At 41.2% G+C, this 25626-nt stretch overlaps 2 protein-coding genes across 3 annotated transcripts in view; one reads left to right on the forward strand and one right to left on the reverse strand.

Annotated features, from left to right (window-relative positions):
• The window catches only part of ELL (elongation factor for RNA polymerase II), a 148931-nt gene extending 130926 nt beyond the window's left edge, over positions 1–18005 (reverse strand). Inside the window, exon 1 of the mRNA XM_069065711.1 lies at positions 17817–18005. Within this exon, the coding sequence (XP_068921812.1) occupies positions 17817–17951 (135 nt within the window). The 5' untranslated portion in view covers positions 17952–18005. The remainder of the gene's footprint in view (positions 1–17816) is intronic.
• The window catches only part of REX1BD (required for excision 1-B domain containing), a 268541-nt gene that overhangs the window by 159282 nt on the left and 83633 nt on the right, over positions 1–25626 (forward strand). The gene's annotated exons all lie outside the window — the stretch shown is intronic.

A 25626-nucleotide genomic window follows, 5' to 3' on the forward strand; every position in this document is an offset into this window, starting at 1 on the left:
AGTAAGTAAGTAAGTAAGTAAGTAAGTAAGTAAGTAAGTAAGTAAGTAAGATAAGTAAGAGGAAAGTGTGGAAGGAAGAAGGATTTGGAGGAAAAGATAATGAGGTCAAATGATACGCAGGATTTAAGTAGAGATGTGGAAGAGAAGGGAAGACATTCCAGGCAGAGGCAAAAGAGCTGAGCAAAGACAGAAGGGTGAGGAAGCACAGAGAATGTTTGGAAAAGAGTGAACAGGCCACCTGGATGGAAGCTTAAGTTGTATGAAGGGGAGTAGTGAGAGATAAGCCTAGAAAGGAAGGCTAGAGTCAGAGTGTTCCAGGCTAAGTAACTTGATCTTTGTTGTATGGCCAAGAGAAGTTGTTCTTTGAGCAGGGGAGAATCAACAAAGAAACAAATAGAATAAGAAGATTACTCAGGGAAAAAAAAACAAAAGTAAGAGTTTATAGGATACATTGGAATAGAAAGACAGAAGCCATTAGGAGAGAGAGTATAAGAAGGACTGAAAGAAGGGAATGAATAAATTCGCAAAGGCTGACTCACTGGATATGATGGATATGAAATGACTGAGAGGCCAGGGTGAACTGGGGGTTGGGAGGTCACCATTAACAAAAATGGGAGAGAAGGAAACAGATCTGGTGAACAAGTGAGGCTGAGTTCACTTTTAGACATACTGAATTCGGGGTGCAAAAATGGACTAAATAAATCCTTGGTGAGGGTGGCACAAGATGGCATACAGGAAGCTTTACTTCCCTCAAACTACTCTGAAATATAACCAGCTCATTTTATCTAGAACTGATTTCATTTCTTCTGTATGTAAGTGGAAAGACAGCCCTAAATTAAGTCCTTATAGGATTACCATGGAACCAAAATGGGTTCTTGGATCACAGCGACCATTCTGACTCCTTCATACATGGCATAGAAATACTATGGATCTTCATGTCATTTGCTACAAAGCATAATTTCTAATAAAATGAGCTCTAAAGTTAGTTTAATAATATGAATTCTTAATAAATACACAGGGAATTAGAGAACCTTGGAACTAGAAGAGCCCTCAGAGGTCACTTCAATCAGCTTCTGCCACCATCCTTGACCAGCCCCATACCCTCTGCTCAGGCTCTCCACCGAAGGAGGATGATCTCCTAAGGCATCTTCCCTCTGAGCCTCAGTTCCCTTTACTCTGGGGAAGCCGAGAAGTAACCTATCTCTCTGTAACACTCACCCATTGCTTCTAAATTCTGCTCTCTGGAGGAATAGAGGACATGATTAATTCCTTTCTCAAAAAACAGCCTTTTAAATATTTGAAACATCGTATTCCCTTAAGACTTCTTTTCCAGGCTAACCCTTTCCAGTTCCTTCAACTGATCTTCACATGACATGGTTTCAAGTTCCCTCTCCTAATCACATTCCCCTGGAATCTTTCTAATTTGTCTATTTTCCTCCCAAAATGTGGGGGGTGGGGGAGGGGGAGTAATCTCAATAATTTATCATTTATAAAGTACATTCACTGATTTTGCCTCATTTGATCTGTACAGCATCTCTGTAAGGTAGGTATGGAAGGTATTATTATCTCCATTTTTCAGATAAGAAAACTCTAGAGAGGTTAAGTTATTTGACCTATTTTGAACATATAGCTCAGATTAAGCCAGAACCCAAACCCAGCACTTCCAACTACCTTTTCCACTACCCTCTACTATTTTAGCTCATTTTGTCCTAAAAAGATTCTGGCGTCATGAAGTGACCCCAAAGCACAAACACTAAAGACAGTATTATAATTAGTTTACAGTGTGCTTGGAAAAATACATGCAGCAGCCAGGGAGTCAACTGTCAGAAAACACAAGCTGGCCAGCATGTCACCATGCCTTCTTTCTGATTCAAAACTTCACTTTTTTTTTTTCAAATTAAGCAGCCAATTATTTAAAATCTACAGCAGAAACATCTCAAATTCCAAAATCAAAAAAGGTTCCTCACAAAAAACAATAGTAAAAATTTACATTACGAGTTATGACTGTGGCCTCTGTTCTTTTATTTGACAATTAAGAGCAAACCTTTCAAGTTAAGTCAAAATTTTCTTTTCCTCTAAACCTTTTCATCATCCTTTATGTATTTTAAGTGGATTTAAAACATGAGAATTTTCATTTAGATTATGATTTAAATTTAGATTATTTTTCTCTTCTCCCAAGAGAAGCTTATCACCTGAAACCTCATCATCATGCAGATTGACTCAGCCCCTTCTCAGATCTCTGTGCCCTCTCCCCTCTGACTGGGGAGCCCAGCAATAAACTCCTTCCAAATGCCTTCCTTTGTAGAGGGCTCAGAACTTTGTAAATAACTCTATTTTCCATCAGCCGCTTGGCTTCGTTTCCCATCCCAGAAATATCATGCCCCAGTTCTGGGTACTCCCTGATTCCCCTCTGCCCCACCCCAGCTGGTCAGCTTCATTTTGTAATGTGGACTCCCTCCCATTAGATTGCAAGCTTCTTGAGGGCAGTGACTCTTTTTCTTATTTGTAGCCCCAGAGCTCAGCACTGTACCTGGCACATACCAAGAGCTTAATAAATGTTTACTGAATTGAACTGAGGTCCAACATCAGGAGACTTGTGCAGATGAACTACTACTATTCTCGTTTACCCTAAGTTGGGCTGTACCTACTTTGTGCTCCCAGGGACCTCCCCTGGGGTCCTACTGGACAGATTTTTTGACTCATTTGACATGACAGATGCACTTCTTCGAAGAGGCTGATCAATACAGAAAAGTAAATATTCAAGTCACAGACTACTTCTGCTACTTCTATCACCTCAGGCAAGTTATAAACTCTGAACCTCAGTGTTTTCAAGAGATGACCTCTAAGCTCTAAATATATGATTCTATATAAATGGAATTTCTGTAAACTGAATCACATTTTAAAATGCATTTGGGAGATACTTAAACGAACTCTACCAAATTTTTCTGTAAATGAACCAAAGGCTTCTAACTTAGTAGCTTTTACATAGCAGTTTTTCTGAAAACACTGTGCATTTGTTTGTATTGTTTCAATTAATAATAATTCGTTTTCATTTAGCACTCAAATTTTACAAACCTTTCCTTAGTAACCCCATTTTACAGAAACATAAACTGAGGCCTGCAAAAGAGAAATTACTTCTTAGTGTCATGCAGCTAATAAATGTCAAGAGTCAGCAATCACAGTATGGCTGTTCTTGATACACTTAATGTAGATGCTATAGTCAAAAGAGGCTAGCATTCATTATTTATTCGGATCTTCACAAACTCCCCTTAAGGAAGCAAAGCAGAGATGATTGTTTCCATCTGGAAATTAAAAATACAGATTCAGAAAGGTAAAGCACTTTATACAAGGTTACAAAGTTAAAGGGGCCATGACTTCAAACTCTTATCTTTCTGATTCCAAATCCAATGCTCTTCCAACGCAAAGACTGCCACATTTTGTTAAATTTTTTCGTCAAAACAAGAATATTTTCCTAAAGCACTAGTCTGACCACACCACCCCTCTTGCTCAATAAAGTGACTCCCTATTACTTCCAGGATCAAACATAAAATCCTCTGAGTTCTTAAGGGAAGAACTGCAAATTATTTATTAATAATCACATGAAAAATGTCCAAATACCTTATAAGAGAAATGTAAATCAAAACAACCCTAGGCTTCCAATTCATACCCAGCAAAGCAGCAAAGATGTTAATAGTCAATGTTGGAGGGATTATAAAGTTAAGAACATTAATGCATTGCTGGTGGAATTGAGAACTGGTACAACTAGTACACTGTAAAAAGAAATTTGCAATTATGCAAAAAAAATGTGACTAAAATGTCCATATCCTTTTACCCAGAGAGTCTACTGCTTGGCATATACTCCAAGGAAGCCAATGACAAAAAAGAAAGGTTCTATCAAGATACACCAAAATATTCCCAGCAGCACTTTTTGTCATAGCAAATAACTAAAAACAAAGTAGCTGCCCATAAATTGGAGAATGTCTAGACGGATTGTGGTACATAAATGTAATCAAATACTGTGTCATAAGAGATTATGAGCATAATGAATACAAAGAATCATGGCAACTACATGAACTGATACAGAATAAAGCACAGGCAAGAATACAATATAGAATGAAGCACAGCCAAGAATATATTCACAGTGTCTACAACAAGGTAAATGGAGGAAAAAAAAACCTACCACAAAATAATTAAAAATGAAAATTTAAAATTACAAACAATGCCATACAAACAATGGTGGATTTTTGCTGACTAAACAAAAATAAATTATAATTTTAAAAAATAGATAAACACTTGCTGGCTGACTTGTTGGCTATTGAAATTTCTTAGAACCTACTTTTCCAAGCAGAACTCATAAGAAAAAACAAACAACAATTTCTTCTCACCAGAAAGTACATTTGCTCTTAGTATGGAAATGGGTAAACTACTTTAGGTAGTAACAATCTCATCATTTCCAAATTCCTACAAACTAGAGCAGAAATTCAAAAGCATAGGCTAAGCAACTGGAGCTTTATGGACATGAAAGGAAGACAGAGACATTTAACAATTAGAGAAATTCCTCTTACAGCCAGAATTTTTCCTCCAAAAGCCAAAAAGGAAAGTCACTGAGCAAACCTGGAAAGAAAGAACAACTCCATTTGTATAAAAACTGTGGTGTCAGACTCCACTCCAGAGTAATATCAGGTCTCAGCAGAAGGATGGGATAGAAATCCATACTGATCCCCATCCTCCAAAATGGAGTGACATTTCAAAAGGAAATTACTCCCTACCCTCAGAGGAAAGGCCAGCAGAGATCACATAACACTGCTCGAGTCAGCAAAAGGAAGAGAAGAACAAGACACCAATGAGGAGGCAAGAACATTCACTGCTTTATACAGGAAATTTAGATGCTCAAAAAGCCCAAGTAACCTCCTGCACCATAAACAGTTACAAGGTACTTGTCCAAGGCAAAGGTGACACAAATGCATCTTAAAAAATTAGTTCTGGGGGCAGCTAGGTGACACAGTGTATAGAGCACTGGCCCTGGAGTCAGAAGGACCTGAGTTCAAATTTGGCCTTGGACATTTAACACAAAACTAGCCTTGTGACTTTAGGCAAGTCACTTAACCCCAATTGCCCTACCAGTACCCCTCCAAAAAAGCAAAAAGAAAATTAGTTTCTGCATTACCACCACTAGGTCTGTATCACAAAGAGATCAAAGAAAAAGGAAAAGGTGCTATCTATACAAAATATTTAAATTAGCTCTTTTTGTGGTGGTAAAGAATTGGAAATTGAAGGGATGTCAATCCATTAGGGAATGGCTGAACAAGCTGTGGTATATGGTTGTGATGGAATACTATTATTGTGCTATAAGAAAAGATGAACAGGATGCTCTCAGAAAATCCTGGGAAGATTTGCATGAGCTGATGAAAACTGAAATGAGCAGAACCAGGAGGATATCATATACAGTAACAATATTGTACCAATGACAAACTGTGGAAGACTCAGCTATTCTCAGCAAGACAATTCTGAAGGACTTATGATGAAAAATGCTATCCATCTCTAAAGAAAGAACTGATGGAGTTTGACCACAGATTGAAGCATACTTTTTTTTACTTTATTTTTCTTGTTGTTTTTTTGGTCTGTATTTTCTTTTACAACATGACTAATATGGATATATGTTTTGCATGACTGCACATGTATATCAAATTGCTTGCCTTCTCAATAATTGATCTTGCAAAACAACCCTAGGAGAGAGGTGCTATTATTATGCCCATTTTATAGTTGAGGAAATTTTGGCAGACAAAGGTCAAGTGACTTGCCCAGAGTCACACAGCTGGGAAGTGTTGAGGTCACATTTGAAACTCAGGTTTTCCTGACTCCAGGACCAGAATTCTATCCACTGTGCTACCTAGCTATTGGAGTAACAGCTGGTGTCAGAAGGAAAAAGGACTAAAACCTATCTCTTATAAGCTAATCATGAGGCTCAAAAGAGAAAATGTAACTCAAGAATTTTGTACCCATAAAATACTATGTATGAAGGGCCACAGTACATCTTTCATAATCTATCAGCTTTATCCTCCATTTATACATAGATCTAGGTTTGTCACTTCTCTACATCACAACTCTCCAGTGAGTCCCTCAAGCTCAAAATAAAATCCAAGCACTTCTTCCTGGCCTTCAATGACCCCCACATTCTGACCCTGGGCCCTCGTTGCATCTTACTCAACCACCCTTCAGGAAAGTTGTTCTTCCTCACCTCTTTCCTTTAACTCATCTTCATCCCCAGGCTAGACTGCACTCACTCATCCCATCAACATCTCTTGCTGAAACTTTTTAAAAATACCAATTCAAATATTATCTCCTCCATATAGTCTTCCCTGACCCATCCAAGTAATGGTATTTTCTACCTGAAACATCACTTAGTATTTTGCCTGCACTTCTCCACACTAATAATGCACTATTTTGTATATGTCAAATCCCCTACCAGATTCACAAAGGCAAGGCCAGAATCTATCTTTTCATGTCACAGAGGTCCAATCAGTGTCTGTTAAGTAATATATACATTAAAAATGTGCAATAATAAATAATTTTGCTTATTAGAATGTGATTTTCTATTTCATGAAGTTTATTATCTGGAAAAATACCAGAAAGTATTAGAATTTCTTATGGAAATACATTTCATAACTCTAGTATGGCAGCAAGGTGGTATAATGCAAAGAGTGTTGGACTTGGAATCAGGAAAACCAGAGTTCAAATACTGCCTCAGATACTTAATAAGTGTGTATTTCATTATTCTCCTGGCTCTACTTCTGACTCTTCAGACCTCATCACCCATGCCTCAGCTACCTTCTCTCACTAGTGAGTTCCTCCTGAAGTTACCATTTTGGGGAGGGACTTGCCATTCAGACAGAGCTGTGGAAACAGGAGATCACAAAATGACAGAAGCTCAAGCTAGACGTTATCCCCTAGAACTGAGCAAAACCCAACACTAACATAAAGTCCAAAAGCAAGAGGGAGGCTGAAAGACTGTGTGAACCAATAAAAAAAAATAATCCAACCAAAAAGAGCTGCTACAGTGACAGAGAAGCTCAAGACACAAACACAGAATAAGACAATTTTTGAGAATAGCTACAAGCAAAGTCTCTCAAAGAAAAATGTAGATTGGACACAAGCACAACAAGAATTCTCTTAGAACAGTTAAAGTAGTCCCCAAAAAGGGAGCAAAAAAATAAATTTAAACCAAATAAGAGTAGTAAAGGAAAAAATGGGAAGAGAAATAAGAGTTATGAAAAGAAGTAATAATACCTTTATAAAAGGGTACAAAACATTTCTAAAAATAACTCCTTAAAGACCAAAATGGCCAAATGATTCTAAGAGAAATCAAGAAATCAACAAAGTCAAAAGACTGAAAAAAAAATAGATTATGTTTAAAATAGACTATATTCCAAGTCCTCTGCTTCCTAATAGTGGTAGCTGTTAAACCCGATATGATCCTAACTGTAGTCCCGCGGTTGAATTCTTTCTTTCGGCCTACTTACAGTATTTTCTCCTCGATCTGGGAGTTCTTGCCGGAGTCACACAAAAATTTAGCAGAAGGATCAGAATGAAAAGTAAGAGCTGATTCCCGGCTCAAGGCTCTTCAATTCTCTCACAAAAAGCATTTATTAAGTATCTTCTTCTTAAGTGTCAGAGACTGTGCTAGGTGCTAGTGACACCAAAAAAAAAAAATTCCTCACCCTCAGGGAACTTATCTTCCACTGAAGGGAGATCATATAAAAAAATAAATAAATAAAAATTAAATTTGGGGGAAGGAAATGGTAACAACTGGAACAGACCAAGAAAAGCTCTTACAAAGAATATGACACCTGAAGTGAGACAAAATTATTATTTATTATATTTCAGAAATACAACTTGACTTACATTAAATCTGAAGTCCCATAATAAGGCTCTTTAACAGACCAGAGTATCACTGAATTGAAGTAGTCACCGTGCTCTGAAATGATATATGAGGCCCAACAGGTTTGCAGTGCCTCAGAACAAAATAGTCACTAACAGAAAAGTATTTCTCTTCTGAAAAAAAAAGTATCATACACTGTATTGTCAGAGGGTCTTCCCAAAATTTTCTTGGAGAAATCTATGCATTAATTTAATACTTAATCTGAGGATTAAAACAAAGTTGTCTGTCTCCAAAGATTTTAACAAAACAAAATGTTATTCTAAAATCAACCATAATTAAGATGTTCACAAATACTCCAAATGGGTACCAGGGACCAGGGCAGGTATGTTCAGTTCTAGGCTCATTTTGGAAGGGATATGGACAAAGTATTTTATTCAGAAAAGGATGACTTATAGAGGGTGTTGGGAATCATGCTATAAATTGATCAGTTAAAAGAATTGGTGATGCTCAGCCTGTTGGAGAAAGGGGGAGGGGGGACCAGGCAGAGAGAACCTCCAGATCCAAGAATATGAACTCTGTCTTCAAACACCTCTGGCATAGTCACAGAGAAGAAAGAAAGCAACTTTTTACTCTGATCTCAAAGGTAAGAACCAGAAACAATGAACAAGAGCCACAAAAATGAAGATAAGGCACCTGAGAAGGAAATTCATAATAATCAGAACTGTCCAACAATAAAACAAGCTGCTTATTTTATTAATTTCCCAATCACTGCTCATTTCAAAGTAGAGGTTCAATAATCATACCGTCAAGGAAAGGAAATACAGAATGATGCAAAGAGCTGAACTTGGAGTAAGTAGATATCTGAAGTCTAATCCCATTTCCCAAAATTACTAGTTATGTGACCCATCACTTAACCTCTTGGGCTTCAGTTTTCTTATCTATAAAATCACATTAAAATTCGTGTACCTACCCTAACAGGGTTGTTCTGAGGATCAAATGACACTATTATGAGGAGCAAATAAGATAAAGCTTTCTGTAAATACTTAAAAGCTATGTAAAATGTCAGCTATGTTGTAGAGAAGATTTATGCTTCAAGTTGAGGCTAGACTAGAATACCTCCAAGGTTATTCCCAACTCATTAAGAGTCTATGACTCTAAATGTCATAGCTTAATTCAATGTTCATTTTAAAAATCTGTATTCATTCTACTGGCTACTGGAAAAAGTAAAACTGAATAAAAAATTAAAACCCACAGCTTAACAGCGGTTGTTATTTCAACCTGGCCCCCATGAATATGAACACACCTACCAAAAGATCTCTTAACAGTCCTCTGGATCTAGCTCTGGCCAGACTGAGCAGCCGGTGTGAATTGAAGCTTTACCTGGGCTTGCTCAGCTGGGTTCTCCTTGTTTCCTCTTGTGTCTGATTAGCTAGCAGAACCAGAAAGCTAGCCAAAATGTATCTCTCCCATGGATTAGCTGGCACAAATTGATATTACAATGACGCATAAAATCTTTTTTCCTTCTCCTTTTACAAATGTGCACCAACAGTAGAGATTTTAAAGTAAATTTTCTGAACTATTGGATATTCCTGTTCATCTCTTCCCTCCAACACAGTGGTAGCTGGGTAAAGGGAGAAATTCTACTATTACAGGGGTAGGAAACATGTGGCCTTCTAGATCCCTGGGTGCTGCCTTTTGACTGGGTACAAGTTTTACACAACAAATCTTTTTATTAAGGAGATGTGTTCTTCAAAGTTTGGCTTCTGTCAAAGGGCCACAGTTGAGGACCTAGAGGGCCACATGTGGCCTTAAGTCCACAAGTTCTCCACTCCTGAATGAACTCGGTTTTAAAAAATTTTTTGATAACTGTATTTCCAATAGAATTAGTTTCCTTCGTAATCCTATGTTTTGTATCTGATGCATTTAAAAACATGATTCTGAGAAGTGTAGGTCCACAGCTTTCACAAGATGGTCAAAGAAGCCAGCACACAAAAAAAGGCTAAGACCTTCTACTCTAACAAATAAGTTTGGGTGCACATGGGATCTGGTGTTTAAAATGCAGTCTCCCATACCACACCTGGGTAACTTCTTAACACCCTTATCAAGGAATGTGGCTGAAAAGTATCTGGGCATTTATTTTATACTCCTAACTAGACTTCAACTTTCATCATGGAAGAGACTGGGTCTTATATAAATTCCATCTTTCCTGCACCCAATGCATAGAGGGCATATAAATGTTTGCTGAATGAAGGATTCTTTAATAACAGTTCACATTTATATCGTGCTTTCTAGCTTAACAAAGTGTTTCTTCACAACAGCCCTGTGAGACAGAGGATAAGCCCTATAACCACCACTTTTCAAAGGCATAAATAAACTGATCTGACCAAGCTCACGTGGCCAGAGCTGGGACTGGAGTTCCAGGTTTTTGGATTAGTCTTTTAATCACGTCACATTGCTTCTCCTATTAAAACAAACTCAATGGTAGCACAAACTCCTCCTCCCCCACAAACAAGGAAGAGAAGAACAGCACTGGACTGGGAGTCAGAAGATCCAGGTTTGAGATTCCATCTCCTGTTAGTCATGCAACCTGTCAATCTATACACCTTCAAGAGCCACAATTTCCTCATCTGTAAAATGGGGATAATAATACTTACATCACCTACCTCATAAGGCTGTTGTGAGGGAAGTGCTCTGTAAAGCTTAAAACACTATAGAAATTAGAATTGTAACTATTGAAAGCATGTTTACAAGTTGCTCATACCTTTCCTATCTTTACAAACTGAAAATTTTCATGAACTTTTTTGAAAAGAAAAGCACTATTCTTTCAAAAGTGCTTGAAATGAGCTACCCATTATGATGATGACCTGTATGAAATCGGTCAATGGCAAGCTAAATTTCAACTTGGCTAGAGATGGGGCAAGCCATTTAAGATATAATTAGCATCAGAGCAAAGTGCGCTCCACACCATTTAAGACACAAGGTTTCTCCAATGTTTTTATTCAGTAAAGAAGCAGACACTCTAGAGTATTTATCTGGATACCAGATCATTTTTAAGGTAAAATGACAAAATAATCAAACTCTTAATTGCACTGGCAGGCCACCAAACAAAATATATACACATTTTTTTTTAAATGTTCCTTTGTGACTGGTGGTTTACTCTCAATGTAACCATAAATCACTTTAGGTGTAAATTATAGTCACACAGTTTTCAAAGAAGACATCAATAACTTATGCAAATTTTAATTATATTAGGATATGGCAGAAATAATATTCGCTTTTTAAAATGGAAGGACAATAGTCTCAAACATTCTTTTTTTTTCTTTTTGGATGGGAGAAAGTAAGGCAATTGGGGTTAAGTGGCTTGCCCAAGGTCACATGACTAGTTTTGTGTTAGATGTCTGAGGCTGGATTTGAACTCAGGCCCTCCTAACTCCAGGGCCGGAGTTCTATTCACTGCACCACCTAGATGCCCCAATGGAACTGAATTTTAGGAATTAAGTATTTTCTGCACTTTCTGATGCCACTGAATTCAAAGGGAAAAAGCAGCAGATAACACAGAAGATACTTGTTCTCTGAATGTCCAAACTAGCTTGCTCTACCTCCAAAGAATTATTCACCAATGTCACAATCTATAGTGATATCAAAATTGCTTCAAGAACAATGAACTATTACAGTCCTAATGAATCAAAAAAAGAAAGAAAGCTCACAGAGAGCTGATTACACACAAGTACCTAAATAATAAACTCTGCTGCAAACTCCCCTCTGGGATCACAATGGCTTAATCAGTATTTCTCTCTCACAGGAGGCTCACCTTCCTGAAACCACTGGACCCAGAACTTGCAGGTATTTAATCCACTACATGACTACAATACATTGCTTTAAAATACCCACTCTGAAACACATAGTCAGTTTTCAGAATGGTCTGGGATATCTAAACTGGAAAACAATGTCCTTTTACCAAATAATTGGAAAATATCAGTTAAATTCAAAGAGAAAATAAGGTGCAGTAGAAAGAAGACTAAACTGAAGCATCCGGGGTTGAAGTCTGGATTCCTCCACTTTCTAGCAACATGATCTTCTAGCCTTGTCTCAGTTTCTTACTCTGTGAAATGAGGATAATACTTGCACATAGAAGTCAAGTGGAAAGAACTGAAAACACTGAACAAATATGAGTTGTATTTCAATCAATATGCAGTTCTGTTCAACTGTGAAGACCGAAACCCAACTATGCCTTAATGCTATCCCAAAAGTTTCCCACAGGGAATCTAACCAATATACTGGACGTCTTTCTTGATTTCAAGAAACATCTTCCACTTCAGTCTTCTGCCAATGTCTCAGCATGGCATGGAGTGGATTCTGAGTTCTTAAAGGTCATGTCAACAAAATATAAACTTGGGAAGGTCCCATACAAGTTAGAAAGACTGTGAGTATCCACAGACAAACATCTGTGTCTGTCATCAGAAGACAAGCCAGGTCCATAAGTTCATCACCAGAGGAGTTAGTCACCAAATGGTACTAGAACCACAGCACCTTATGAAGACTCTCTCCTCAGGGGTGAAGGGATGGCAATCACCAATGATGAAGTACGCAAATCAAATAAATCATTCCACTAAAGCATTAAGAAACAGGATGTAGTCATTAACACACGCCCTTCAGCTACATTCCTTGATCTTAAAGAACAAAAATAAAAATGGATGATTTCTATAATTGAGAGAACCTGAAACTTGTAAAATTTGCTATGTCAACAGGACTGCATGCTCCAACTTAAGTGGGAAACCACCAGAGGATGGAATAGCTCTATAGTATAGATTTCCACAGATGCATCTGAAGCCTCCATACACTATGGCTCAAAAAACATCAATCATCTAAAAAAGTAGGGGGCACACTCAACTTTACAAGTCAAGAGTACTCAGGAAGTAAAAACTGGACTGCACCATCACTGCTAGGCTTAGTCTCTCATTTTATTGGCAACAACATTCATAAGGTAAAAGGTATGCATAATAATGTGCGACAAAGAAGAACAAAAACGCTAAGCAAGCTTACTGGGGCATCAATGAGTGGGAGACAAATGGAAGCTAATTTAGGATTTCCCTGCCTGTGCCCTGGCTGACTTATGCAGCAGGCCCACACACTTTAGGAGAACAGATCAGACTCTGAAACCACTAACCAAGCTAATTCCTAGAACATTCATTCAACAAATATTTACTGAGCGCCTTTTATGGGTAACACATCAGCTGGTTTTTGGTTTGTTTTGTTTTTTTTTTTTAGTTTGGTTTTGTTAGGGAGGGGGAAATACAAAGTTGAATTAACACAGTCCTCAAGGTGCTTAAAATCTAGTAAGGGAGAAAGACTTGTAAAGAAACCACTCCAGGCAGGAAACTGGTAACTGCCCCATCTTAACCAGAATACAGGGTCCTCTTTTCTTAAAAAGAGGTATACAAATAACCACAAGCTAGGGCAGGATTGTGCCATGAGAGAGATATAGATGGTTACCTAATGCAGGTAAGACTAGGAAGACAGACCTTTTCTCACTGAGGTAAACAGAAAAGGCTTCACAGAGGAGGCAACATTTAAAATGGGCCTTGAACTGAAGAACCCTTTATAGATTATCATCCCTGTAATTGCCTGATAAGAAAAAACACATATCTACAGTTGGTAGTGATGTCTATAGGAACTATCCAATGACTGACTGACAACTCGAGTACACAGAGAATCAAGCAAAGGACTCCACAGCCAGCAACTTACATGCTTATCTTTCCACAGGGCTCCATCCATTGCACTCTGCCACAGCAAAAAAGCAGTGCAGACGCCAGACTTTTTAAGTATAGAATTTCTACTTGCTTTTCAAATGGTTAAGATTTAAATTCATAACAACAAAAATATTTTAAAATTAAATTCAAAGGACATGTATCCCCCTCTCATACATGCCAATTTAAAAAAAAAAAAAAAAAAGGCTTACCCTAACAAGTAAATTATTTCCTGGCTTTCCTTTTGTTTTGGAGAACCTGAAGACCAAGCCCCTCTAACTGCTAGATTTTGTTTATAGTCCTATATGTGTTGTTTTTAATAACTGTTACTGGTTACATAAGTCAAGTCTTCAAGTCTTTTTTCCAAATCATTTTACCTACAACCACTAGTAAATGACATTTTCTAAAGCCCAAGCTTAGATGGCACCCTCCCAAAGGCAGCATTCTCTGAATGCTCTTAAAAAGAAAAGATATCACAACAAACTCAATTCGATATCAATTAAGGGTCTACTATATGCAAGGTACAGATTTCTCCACCCCTAAATTTCTCTTCATTTAGATCAATATCCAATATCAAGTTCTAATATTACAACTTTTCATTTAGTTGTATAAATGTGATCTTCCGTACTTGACTGTAAACTTGTGGGTAGAACATGAGCTTTACTTTTTCTTTTTTCCTAAGAAAAAAAAAGCTTCAAAGCAGATAAATCACCCAGTGGATACAGTGCTGGGCCTGAAGTCAGGAAGACTAAATGCAAATTTGGATTCAGATCCTTTACTAGCTGTGTCCCTGGGCAAGTCAGTTAACTTTTCTGCCTCAGTTTCCTAATCTGTAAAATGGTCATAATAATAGTACATCCCTTCCAAGGATGTTGTGAGGCCAGAATAAAATAATATCTGTAATATCTGCACTTACACCAGTCCCTAGCACATAATAGGTGCTTGATAATGTTTGTTTCACGGCTTAGGTGGCATAGTGAATAGAGCACCGGCCCTGGAGTCAGGAGGACCTGAGTTCAAGTCTGGCCTCAGACACTTAACACACACACACAAAAACTAGCCCTGTGACCTTGGGCAAGTCACTACTTTTAACCCCAATTGCCCTCCAAAAAGCAAAAAGAATAACAATAATAATATTTGTTTCCTTCTTTCCTGATTACTGAATGTTTGCTGAACTGAATTCTGTGGGAGGGCTCACCATCATCTTTTATACCAGAGAAAGTATAAAATTAAGAATATTTCCCTCCCCTATCTGCAGTGGTCAGGGACTATGAAGTATCACATACAATACATGACACTGATGTCAGATTAGCTGATGAACTGTCAAGTTCTGTCAAGCTACTTTTTTTTAATCTTTTAGACATTTCTGAAAATGAAAGTGATGTAAAGACAAAACATGTCCAAAAAATGTTTTAAAAAACAAATGCTACAATTTCTGGGAGAATGCTGAATTCAAGTTTGGACTAAAAGACAGTGCTCAATCAAAACTTCAGAAGACTGATGATGAGGTTTGCCTCCTCTTGGCAGAAAAAGTCTGTACACTATAAGAAAAGAATAAGGGTTAAGTTATCAGGCAAGGCCAATATGTTTATTCACACTGCTTAATTGTACGAGAAGGGGGAAAAGAGTAATTGGGAAGTGAGTAATATAAAAGATAATATTTTTTTAAACCCCAAATAAATTTCATCTAAGGAATAAAATAAAATAAATTCAAAATTCAACACAACCTGGGGCAGCTAGGTTGCACAGTGAATAGAGCACCAGCCCTGGAATCAGGAGGACCTGAGTTCAAATCCAGCCTCAGACACTTAACACTTACTAGCCCTGTGACCTTGGGCAAGTCACTTAACCCCAACTGCCCAGCCTTCCCCCCTCCAAAAACCAACAACAACAACAACAAATTCAACACAACCTATTACACAGAATCACTTTAGGCAAAATGAGTATTTTAAAGAAAACTTCAAAACCATTTTTGACCCTAGTGACCACTGACACAAAGCTTATAAACATATTTAAATAAAGTTGTGATACAATATGATAAACCTAAAAGACTGCAATTACCTTAACCCTCCGATTAAAATGATCCAACTTAAGTTATGGGATGTAACCCACACCCTAAATTAAAAATAGTAGCATGACAACATATGGTATATATACAAGCTGGCCATTTCTGATGAGTGAAACAGGTTAGGTGGCCAGGCAGCAGCCTCACCCGTACAGTCAGGTTAAGAATGATGTATAATGTGTTAGAAAAAGTTAGGACTTCCTAGTTTCACAAGGCCACAGAGCCCTTAAGAAGCCTCACAGGGTACTAAGTCCACAGTTTTATTTACATCAGTAATGAATTCTCTACAGTTGTTTCTAGGAAAGTTGCCTCAATTGCTGACTAGCTAAAACTACCTAGGACACCACCAGCACAGATAAAATTTCGACACCTCATCTACAGAGTGGCCTGCTGTCATTCTGAAGAACCATTTAGTGGGGCAAAAACCTGCTTCCCAAGGAAGGGGGGGGGAGGGAACTAGCAGACAGTTGGAGGAAGGAAGGCAGCACAAATAAGGGCAATGAAATTTCCCAGCTTACCTGATGGTGCTAAACAAGTCTCCAGCAGGAAAGAAAGCAGCATTCCTTCCTAGTTAGTCTCTACTCACACTCTCCCCACCCCCTCCACCATCACCCCAAAGGCAAAAGCTAAGTATGCCCTTTGTGGACAGGCAGCCAAACCCCTCTTATATCTGTGAGGTACCCTGAAAGAGAAGGTAGGAAGGAAGGCAGGAATCCCAGCTAAGAATTTGGGAGAACATACTCTATTCCTACACCTTTCTTCCTGAAAGGCATGGGACCCCTGGAAGCCAAAGCCTACCTGGCCTTCCCCAGTGAAGAACCTGAAATTCCCTAGGAAGGAAGGTGGGGGTGGAAGGGAGGTACAGAATTAACCCTGTGAATTTCTACTGGAGGGAGGGAGGCACAAACACAAAAAGGCCTACTTAATGAGCCTAAAAACAACCTGAAGCCCAATCCACAGCATTCTCTACCTTGCATCAAATTCTGGGTAGAAGTAGAAAATGTCCCTGACAATCTGGGAATACAGAGAAGAGGGTTTCTGGTCTTTTAAGTGAAGGACTTTTAGAAAGGAAGAACAAATAAATACACAGGGATGGAAAGTTGGGTCAACAAAACGCAGGGACTGGTGACCTGGGTTTTAGGACAATCCAAAGGTAAGCTAGCACCCACCCGGATTCCCTTAATGAAACATCCCCTAAACCTCTAAAAGGGGGAGCAAGAGGTACTCTGAAAGCAACCAAGAGGAAAATGGACCCCTTCACCTATGAATCTTGGGGGGACCACAACAAAGATGAGAACTGGATTCGATAGAAAGGGAGAGAAACGATCCACAAACCCCACTGACCCCACCCACACGCACCCCACCTCTGCTCAACCGGGCACTGCAGCCCTCAAGTGCCAGATCCCTGAAAAACATATGGCTGAAAGTGGGGTTAGAAACACGGAGGAAGGGGAGGCCCCTCCCTCCAACCACACTGTCCCAGCTGAGCTAATCTGGGGAATCAGGAGAGCTCCAAGGGTGACGGACACTGGCCAGTAAAGACAGAACCCCAAAATCTTCAGGAGGGAGCAGGACAAACCCCGGGGGCCAGGAAAACCTGTGGCCTCTAGTAGTCGAGCCTGGGGGGGGGGGGGGAGAGCCACGCAGACAAGGAACCACGCAGCCAAGGGGTCCAGGCGGGGTCCAAAGGGGCACCCCCGATGCCGCGGCAGCTTCCAAAAACTGAGCGGAGATGGGAGAGGAAACTTCACGGATAGCCATTACGGCGGGGATGGGAAAGAAGATCACCTGCTTGCCTCCTCCAGGCAGGACTCGATCAGCCCGGACAGCACCGCAGGGAAAGGGGGGGAGGGGGGCAGCCCCGAGACTACGGGGGCCCGGAAGGGGCGCCCGCCTGGCTGGGGGGCGGGGGGAGCGGGACCCGGCGCGCGCTGGCGCTACTGCCCAGCGCGGGGCGAGGGGGTAGAGAGAAAGGGGCCCCGCGGCGCCTCGGCCCCCGCGCGCGCCCGGCTACGCTCAGTCCAGCTGAGGCGCTCCGGGGCGCGGGGAGCCCGGGAGAGCGGAGCCCAGAGAAGGGGAGGACAGGACCCAAGGGAATGCCGGTGCCCCGAGCCGGAGCCCTCACCTGGCCGCCGCGGTAGCTCTCGAAGGCCCTTAGAGCGCTGTCGGTAAGCTTCACGTGGAAGACAGACACCTTGTTGCCGTCGCTCACCCGCCCGCAAGACAGCCCGTAGCCCCGAGCTTCCTTCAGCGCCGCCATCTTGCGACCCTCTCCCCCGGGCCGGGCCGTGCGCCTGCGTCGTAGCCGCCTCGCCTCGGCCCCGCCCCTTCCCGGGGGCAGCGTGATTCATTATTCAGGAGGCACGGCGGGCGCCGAGGTCTTTGGCTGGGCTACACAGCTCGTGGAGGGGAGGAGGCAGCAGGGGAAGGGGGCGGAGCATTCTGACAGCCGGGAAGGGAGGGGAGGAGGGGGCGGGCCCAGGAGAACCTTGCTTGCCGGGCCTCCTGCGGGGCCGGAGCTATTGCGGACCCCAGGAGGAATCCTGTTCAAGTGTCTCTCGGCTTCCCCTTTGGAATGGAAGCGCCGTGAAGACAGGGGCTGTGTCTGCCCTAGGAAGCGCTTATTAAATGTTTGTTGACTGACTAGTGACTTGAGGAAAGTTACTGACAGAGCTGGATACCTCTGGTATAAGCAAAAAGTGATCCGAGTGTAAACTGGCTGGATCTCCCCTAGAGGTGTGGGGGAATCAGAATCAGCAAAAACTGGCAACTGCCTGGATAGAGGAGATTAGGGAGAGTGTAGAACACAGGCTGGCTCCTATTTTGCAAACTTGGGTGAATGGAGCTGCTCTCTATTTCTTCTCCCTCACTGACAAAGGCTTCTGACTTTTCTGTGTGGCCAGCTCCTCTGGCAGTCTGGGAAAGCCTAGAGACCATTTCTCAGAATGTTTTAAAATTGTGAAAGAGGGTGGCTAGGTGGTGGAGTGCATAGAGCACCTACCCTGGAGTCAGGGAGGACCTGAGTTCAAATGTGACCTCAGACACTCAACACTCACTAGCCATGTGACCTTGGGCAAGTCACTTAACTCCTATTGCTTAACCCTCCAAAAAGCAAAAGTAAAAAAAAAAATATGAAGGAAATACCAGATTTTAGTTTGAAGTTAATAAAAAAAAAAAGGTTGTGATTTTTTTTCCCATCCCAGTTGGTGAACTCCTGCCTGAAATCTAACCACAGAGCCCCTGAGAATCTGTGGATCCCAGGTTAAGAAGTCATTGCTCTATTAGGATGGGAGTTTTTTTGTATACTGGGACTATTGCTTCTCCCTCTGTATCCCCAGTACTTTGGCCATAGCAAGGATTCAGTAACTAACTGCTTTATCATTCATTCACCCTCAGTTTTCTAATCTATAAAATAAGATCACAGGATTTAGAAAGGGAAGGAGTCTCTGAGGGTTGTTATTCAAACCTAACCCTCAGACCCAGAAAGGAAGAAGTGATTTGCCCAAGGTAACCCAATGAGTCAGGGGTAGAGCTAAGACTTTATACTGCTGATTCATTCCTTCCATCCACAAAACTATTCATCATCTACTGTGTGCAGCGAGTGCCCTGTACTAGGTGAGAGACAAAGTTAAGATAACTCATGATCCCTTGCTCTTGAAAAGCTCACGGACAAATCAGAGGCTACTCCACCAACACATGTAACAATAGACAACATTATATTATGTTTACATGAAGTCCAAGGGAGTTCATTAATGACCTGGAACTGGGGAAGAAGCCTAGAAGAAATGGAATTTGAGATGAGCTCAAAAGGATGAATAAGAATTCAACAGGTAAACAGAAGAAAGGCATTTGAAGCACAGAAAATGGACTGAGCAGAGAGAAATGGGGCAGGAGGACCCCAGGCATGATGATGGAGGAGAAGGCAGGAGGGGCCAGCAGGGAGGAATTGTGTGGTAGGGCCATAATACAGAGTAAGAGAAGGGGAATAACAAGAAGAGAAGACAGGATGGTGCCAGGTTATAGAGGGCCTTGAATGCCAGACAGAGGAATGTGTACTTGGCTGTTTATCCGTTAGATAAAAATGAACATCTTCATTGATGGGGCCCTGAGAGTGGAGAGGAGGGGAGGGAGGGAGGGAGTGTGTTATCACCAATGAGCATAAACTGTCAGAGAGATAGGTGGGTCACTCTGGGATGGGCATAGAAATGTGGCCCTTGGGTGAGGCCCTGTTGGGATATCAATGAGTTCATAATGAGGCCATAACATTTGGTAACCAAGAGACAACAGGAAGAGAAAATCACACAATCACTCTGTCTGGATCCACTACAAATTTACACAACCTCAAATGGCCCTTACTGCCGTTAGGTAATTGTGATAGTAATGGCAATATAAAGATTCCCCTGTATTGGCTTGGTTTTCAAATTGATTGTGTTAAAACCCAGAGCTTGTTAATCCCACCTGTGGGATGGACTTGTTGATGTGAAAAGAGAGTCCTGAACTGGGAGGAGCTGGTGACGTAGATTTGGAGAGACACAAGAGGGAGGCAGAGTGACTTTTTGGAAGCAGCACCTCGTGGAGGCAGAGAGAGACTGAGAGAATTGCTGGGGGCCACTTTGAATTGCCCTGGACTTTTGAGACCTGCCCCCTGAGCTGCCAAGGACTGAGGAGATATGGCTGTTTTGCTGGTACTTTGTCTGTCTGTTTTGATGTTGTTTTGCCAGATTTGTCCACTGGGGAAAGACAGTCCTGTTGTTGAAGAAGTCCTCTAGGACCTGGCTGTTGGCTAAGAGCTCCTGAGACTGTCCTGCAGACAGAGAGTGAATACTGTCCACTGGTGAAGGACAGTGCTGTTGTTGCAGGGGTCTGGAGACTGTCCTGCAGACAGAGTGAATGCTGTCCACTGGTGAAGGACAGTGCTGTTGTTGCAGGGGTCTGGGAACCTTTCTGTTGGTTCAGAAGCCCTGAAGAAGGATTTTCTTGTTGTATGTTTACAGAAATCCTGGGAGAGGGTTTTGCTAATGTTTTCAGGGGTTCTAGGATTGTTCTGCAGACAGAGGATGAATTAATGAAGAGACTGGCAATGTATCTTGTGGCCTTGCTAAGCCCTCCATTTGGGTATTAAGTGCTGTGCTTAAACTTCATGTAACTCTGGGGTAGATTCAATTGTGATCCAGGGGTGGGGAACTTTTGACCTTTTTGTGCTCTGTGATTGAACAAATGAAGGTGCTTTACTTATGTTTGGAAACTAATCTCCATTTGAGAAGAGGGACTTTGTGGTGGACTAAATGAAGGTACAGCCTAGGGGTGGAGTAGTATTTAGAACAGGGACTTTGTAATTGGTTGAATGATTGGAAGGTCCTGGGGTGGGGTAGTACTTGGAGATTATTTAATCACACTTAGTAAATGCTGTATTTTGAATGATGTCATGTTTTGATCTTCTCTGTTCTTGGTTTGTCACTGAGTAAAATGGAGAGCAACTATGCTGGTATTTTGAACCTTGGGAAGTTGCCTTTCCTTGGCATTACATTACAGTAATTCTACTGTACTAATCAACTCACTCTTCCAAACCTTGCCATCTCTCCTCGAACCTCCCAACTGTCTCAGCTGAGAACTTTGCCTCATCCGTGAGCCCCCTCTTCTCCCTTCTTCCTTATCACACCACTCAAATGCCTTGTGCCATCTCTTCATTGACCATTGTCTCACATGAAGAGGTGGTCTGGCACTCCCTGCCAAGGCTAACTTCCCTATCAGCATAAGCAATACCATTCTATCCCATCTCCTCCAGCCCTTCCAGCATCAAACACAAAATCCTCTGTTTGGCATCCAAAGCACTTCATAACCTAGGGCCTCCTTTCCCATCTTTTTATACCCTACCTGCCCCACCCACCCATGCACACACACACAGATACACAAACATACACAGATACATACATATGCATACACACACACTCTACCATTGAACGACACCGACCTTCTTGAGGTACCCAGAACAAGACCCTCCATCATTGGGCTCAGGACATTTCCTCTGGCTATGTCCCATGCCTGGAATGCTCTCCCTCCTCATCTCTACCTCCTGGATTCCATACTTCCTTCTCATGCTCTTTAAAACCCCACCTACAGGAATCGTCTTCCAACCCCTCTTAAAGGGGTCTTTCACTGTGGATTTCCTGCTGACACTTTATATAGCTTGTTTGTGTGTAGCTGTTGGCATGTGAACTTTTCTCTCTATTGGACTGTCCACTCCTCCAGGGCACTCAGTCTTTTGCCTTTCTTGGCATGCCCAATGCTGATCACAAAATGCTCATCTGCCCCCTCTGATAGGACCATCTGGATGGAGACCAGGGCCCCGAATTACGACGTTTCTCTTCTAGAAAGGAGCTTCACACAGTCTTCACCCCATTTCCCATCTATACTGCTTTTGGACTTCTCCGTGAAATACCTGCTGGGTGCTTTCCCTCCCCTTTCACTCCCCCCACTTTTCTGCTTTTCTGCTTCCTTATGTGTAAACTCCTGGTAAACTGCTTTGGGGGGGGGAGGTGGTTTTTTTTATTTGTATTTGTAATCCCCAGCACTTGGCACTGAGCCTGGTACCCAGTAGGTGCTTAATGAATATTTATTGACTAACAAAAGCTCTCAAGAAAGGGTCAGACAACAGGATCAAAGGAAAGAACAGAGAATTTGAGTTTAGGAAGGGACTTTAGAGTTCAATGAGTTACAGGATCCCAGAATCAGAACTAGAAAGGACTTTAGGGGTAATTGACCCCCCCATTTATTTAAAATAAATTTTATTGATATCTTTGGTTTCTCCATAACCCACACTTCCCAATGCCTCCCTTCCCACCCCCTCCCAGAGACTCATCCTTTATAACAACAAATAACCAAAGAAAATCAACAGCAGAACTGAGCAGCACCAGGTAAAAATCTGACATTTTGTGGCAAGCTCCACATCCATAATCTTCCACCTCTGCTGAGCACCTCTTATCTTCTCAAGCTCGGTCATTATCACATCAAGCAATTGTTTTGTTGTTGACTTGGTTCTTCCTGTTTACATAGCAGTAGTCACCAAAGATGTTGTTTTCCTCATTCCAGCTGACTTCGTTCTGCCAGAGTTCACAAAAGCCTTAAGATCCTAGGATTGATTTAGAGAGGGCTCTAGAGATCATTGATTTCCCTCTCATCAGTTCAATAAACATTTATTAAGCTCCTGGTTTGTGACAGTCATATTGCTAAGGGCTGGGCATACACATCAGAAAAAGGAAACCGGTCTCTGCCTTCAAGGGGTTTACACTCTAATGGGAGAAGAGAGCTGAAAAGGAAGCTCTTGAAGAGGGGCAGGCAGAGGGAAAGGGGAGAAGCAGTGTATATGGTTCTCAGGAGTTGAACCAAGCAAAACAGCTGAGGAAAAATGGAGAATTATCTAGAAAGTTATGAGCCCCCTATGAAGGAAAACTTCAAAGGAATTTGTTGCTCCACCCTCCAGCCATCTGGGTTAATTTTGATTTGCATTTCTTTCAGTGATTTGAAGAACAGTTGTTGATAGTTTTGGACAGCCAGTTGGCCCAAAGTAAGAAAGCCTCATCTTCCTGAGTTGATATCTGCCCTCAGATACTTACTATGTGACCCTGGGCAAGTCATTTAACCCTGTTTGCCTCAGTTTTCTTATCTGTAAAATGAACTAGAGAAGGAAATGGTAAACCACTCTAGTATCTTTGCCAAGAAAACCTCAACTGGGGTCATGAAGAGTTAAGCACAACTGAACAACAAAGTTGATAGTTTGAAATTCTTTTGAGAAGTGTTTGTCCACATCCTTTGACTACATATCCATTTGGGTCTTACTATATTTCTGCTACTTGCCTAAATAGCTATCAGGCCCTTATGGGAGATATTTAATACAAAGATTTTTCCTCAGTTCATCCCTTCCCTTCTTTTCCTACTTGCATTAATTTTGTTCATGCAAATGCTTTTCGATTTCATGTAATCAAAATTATCTTTTATAATTGTCTCTGACTCTCATTTGATTAACAATTGACTGTGTAGTGATAGCTGTGAAAGGTACCTGATCTGATTCTCTGTGTTTTTTTCTTGCTTTGTTTTTGGAGGGGGGAGGGCAGGGCAATTGGAGTGAAGTGACTTGCTCAAGGTCATATGGCTAGTAAGTGTTAAGTGTCTGAGGTCAAATTTGAACTCAGGTCCTCCTGACTCCAGGGCCAGTGCTCTATTCACTGCGCCACTTAGCTGCCCCTGTATTTTTTTTTAATGGTATAACCTTTAATATTCAAGTCACATCCATTTTGAGATTATTCATGGTATAAGATGTTGGTGTAACCCTATTTTCTGCCAGGCTGCTTTCCAATTTTCCCAGTAATTTCTGACAAATAGTTCTGTCTAAGGTAATTTGTGTTTTCAGTTAAACCTTTTTTTTACAGATGATTAAACTAAGAGGTTGAGTGACTTGTGTGACTTACACAAAAGCACACAGCCAGTCAGTGTCTGAGGTAGGATTCGAATTCAAGTCTTCCTAAAACCAAGTCCTCCACTATCCCATGCTACTTCTTATTTTACAGATGAAGAAAATAAAGACCAGAGAGGGAAGTGATTTGCCTGTGGTCACTGAAGTACAAATGAACAAAACGCAGGTTTTCTAACTTTAAATCTAGCACTTTTTCTATTAGAGTATGTACTGTAATGGGAATGTAAATTTGGCAGATCTTCCCTGCCCCTAGGCTAAAGTGCACCTGAAGCCTGGGGTGGGAGGCTTGTTTTTCAGTAGATACTTTTTGATTGGCCAGTGGGTCAATAAGGTTGTTACATTCTCTGAGCCAGGAGAAGGCTATATAAGCCTTGATGTGTAGCTTTGTTTTGGGGCCCACTTTGAGAAAGTGTTCTGTGATTTGATCTGGATTCTGGGAAGCCGTTGTCCAGAGCCTCCCCCTGCCCCCAGCTTTGAAAAACCCAGATGTTGATTTGGTATGGATGTAATGGTTGGACAGTTTGGAAAGCTGTCTACTTGCTCTGTTTCTGTCTTGATAATTCTGCCTGTATACTTTGAAGTTCGGGGTGCTGACCTTTTTCCCCTGAACGAGGTAAACGATATATGTTTGACCGATTAAAGTAAGCTTGTTAACCCATTTTGAGTTGCTTTCCTTTATAAAAGCAGATCCAAGAATCTGTGGTGGAAGCCACCCTAGGGACGCTGGGGTGCTTGCTGCTACAGAGTATGTACATGAAATAAATAAAGACACATGGATAGCAAAGAGAGAGAAAAAAAGGATGGAGGCAGAGTCCAAGGCAGGTTGCCCACCCTGGCTAAGGAAATGTTCTGGAGAAAATACACTAGGTCCTTTTAGGGGATAGTGTACAGTGTGTGTTAGGGGTGGGAAAACACCATCTTCCTTCCTCTCTAGCTGCTTGACCTTGGCCTTACCTTCCCTGCTTAAAGCATCTTGAGGTTTCTAACAGTTCTAAGAACCTCCCCTACATCATAACTCTGATTTAAAGGGAACGTCGGTGGCCTTTCGAAGAAGGTACAGACTTCATTTTCTGTAAGGGTAACCAATAAAAGCTTTTTGTTAGAATGGCAATCTGTGGAGTGCAGAGAGCCACAGCCAGAACCCAGGCCAGCCTTCTCAACTGCACAAAGATTTCTAAGTGGAATTTAGGCCAAGTCAGTAATTCAATTAAAAAAAAATTATCAAGTATCTGCAATGTGCACATACTAAGACAGGAACAGAGGAGAAAAACCATCTTGCTCACCTGTTCAAATTCCCATTGGCCCAGAGCCTAGGAAGGTTTAAAATCTCTGAGAACAGGGACCCATTTCATGTTTGTCATTTTATTCCCAACACTAGTACAGTGCCTAACACATAGTAGGGGGAGACAGCAAGACCAGAGGACTACAGACAGAGCACTATGGGTAAAATAAAGCACCAGTTGGG

The sequence above is a fragment of the Petaurus breviceps genome, unplaced genomic scaffold (genome assembly GCF_028583685.1).
Source record: "Petaurus breviceps papuanus isolate PSGF00001 unplaced genomic scaffold, PetGlider_PUasm1.0 108, whole genome shotgun sequence".
NCBI classification, from domain to species: Eukaryota; Metazoa; Chordata; class Mammalia; order Diprotodontia; family Petauridae; genus Petaurus; species Petaurus breviceps.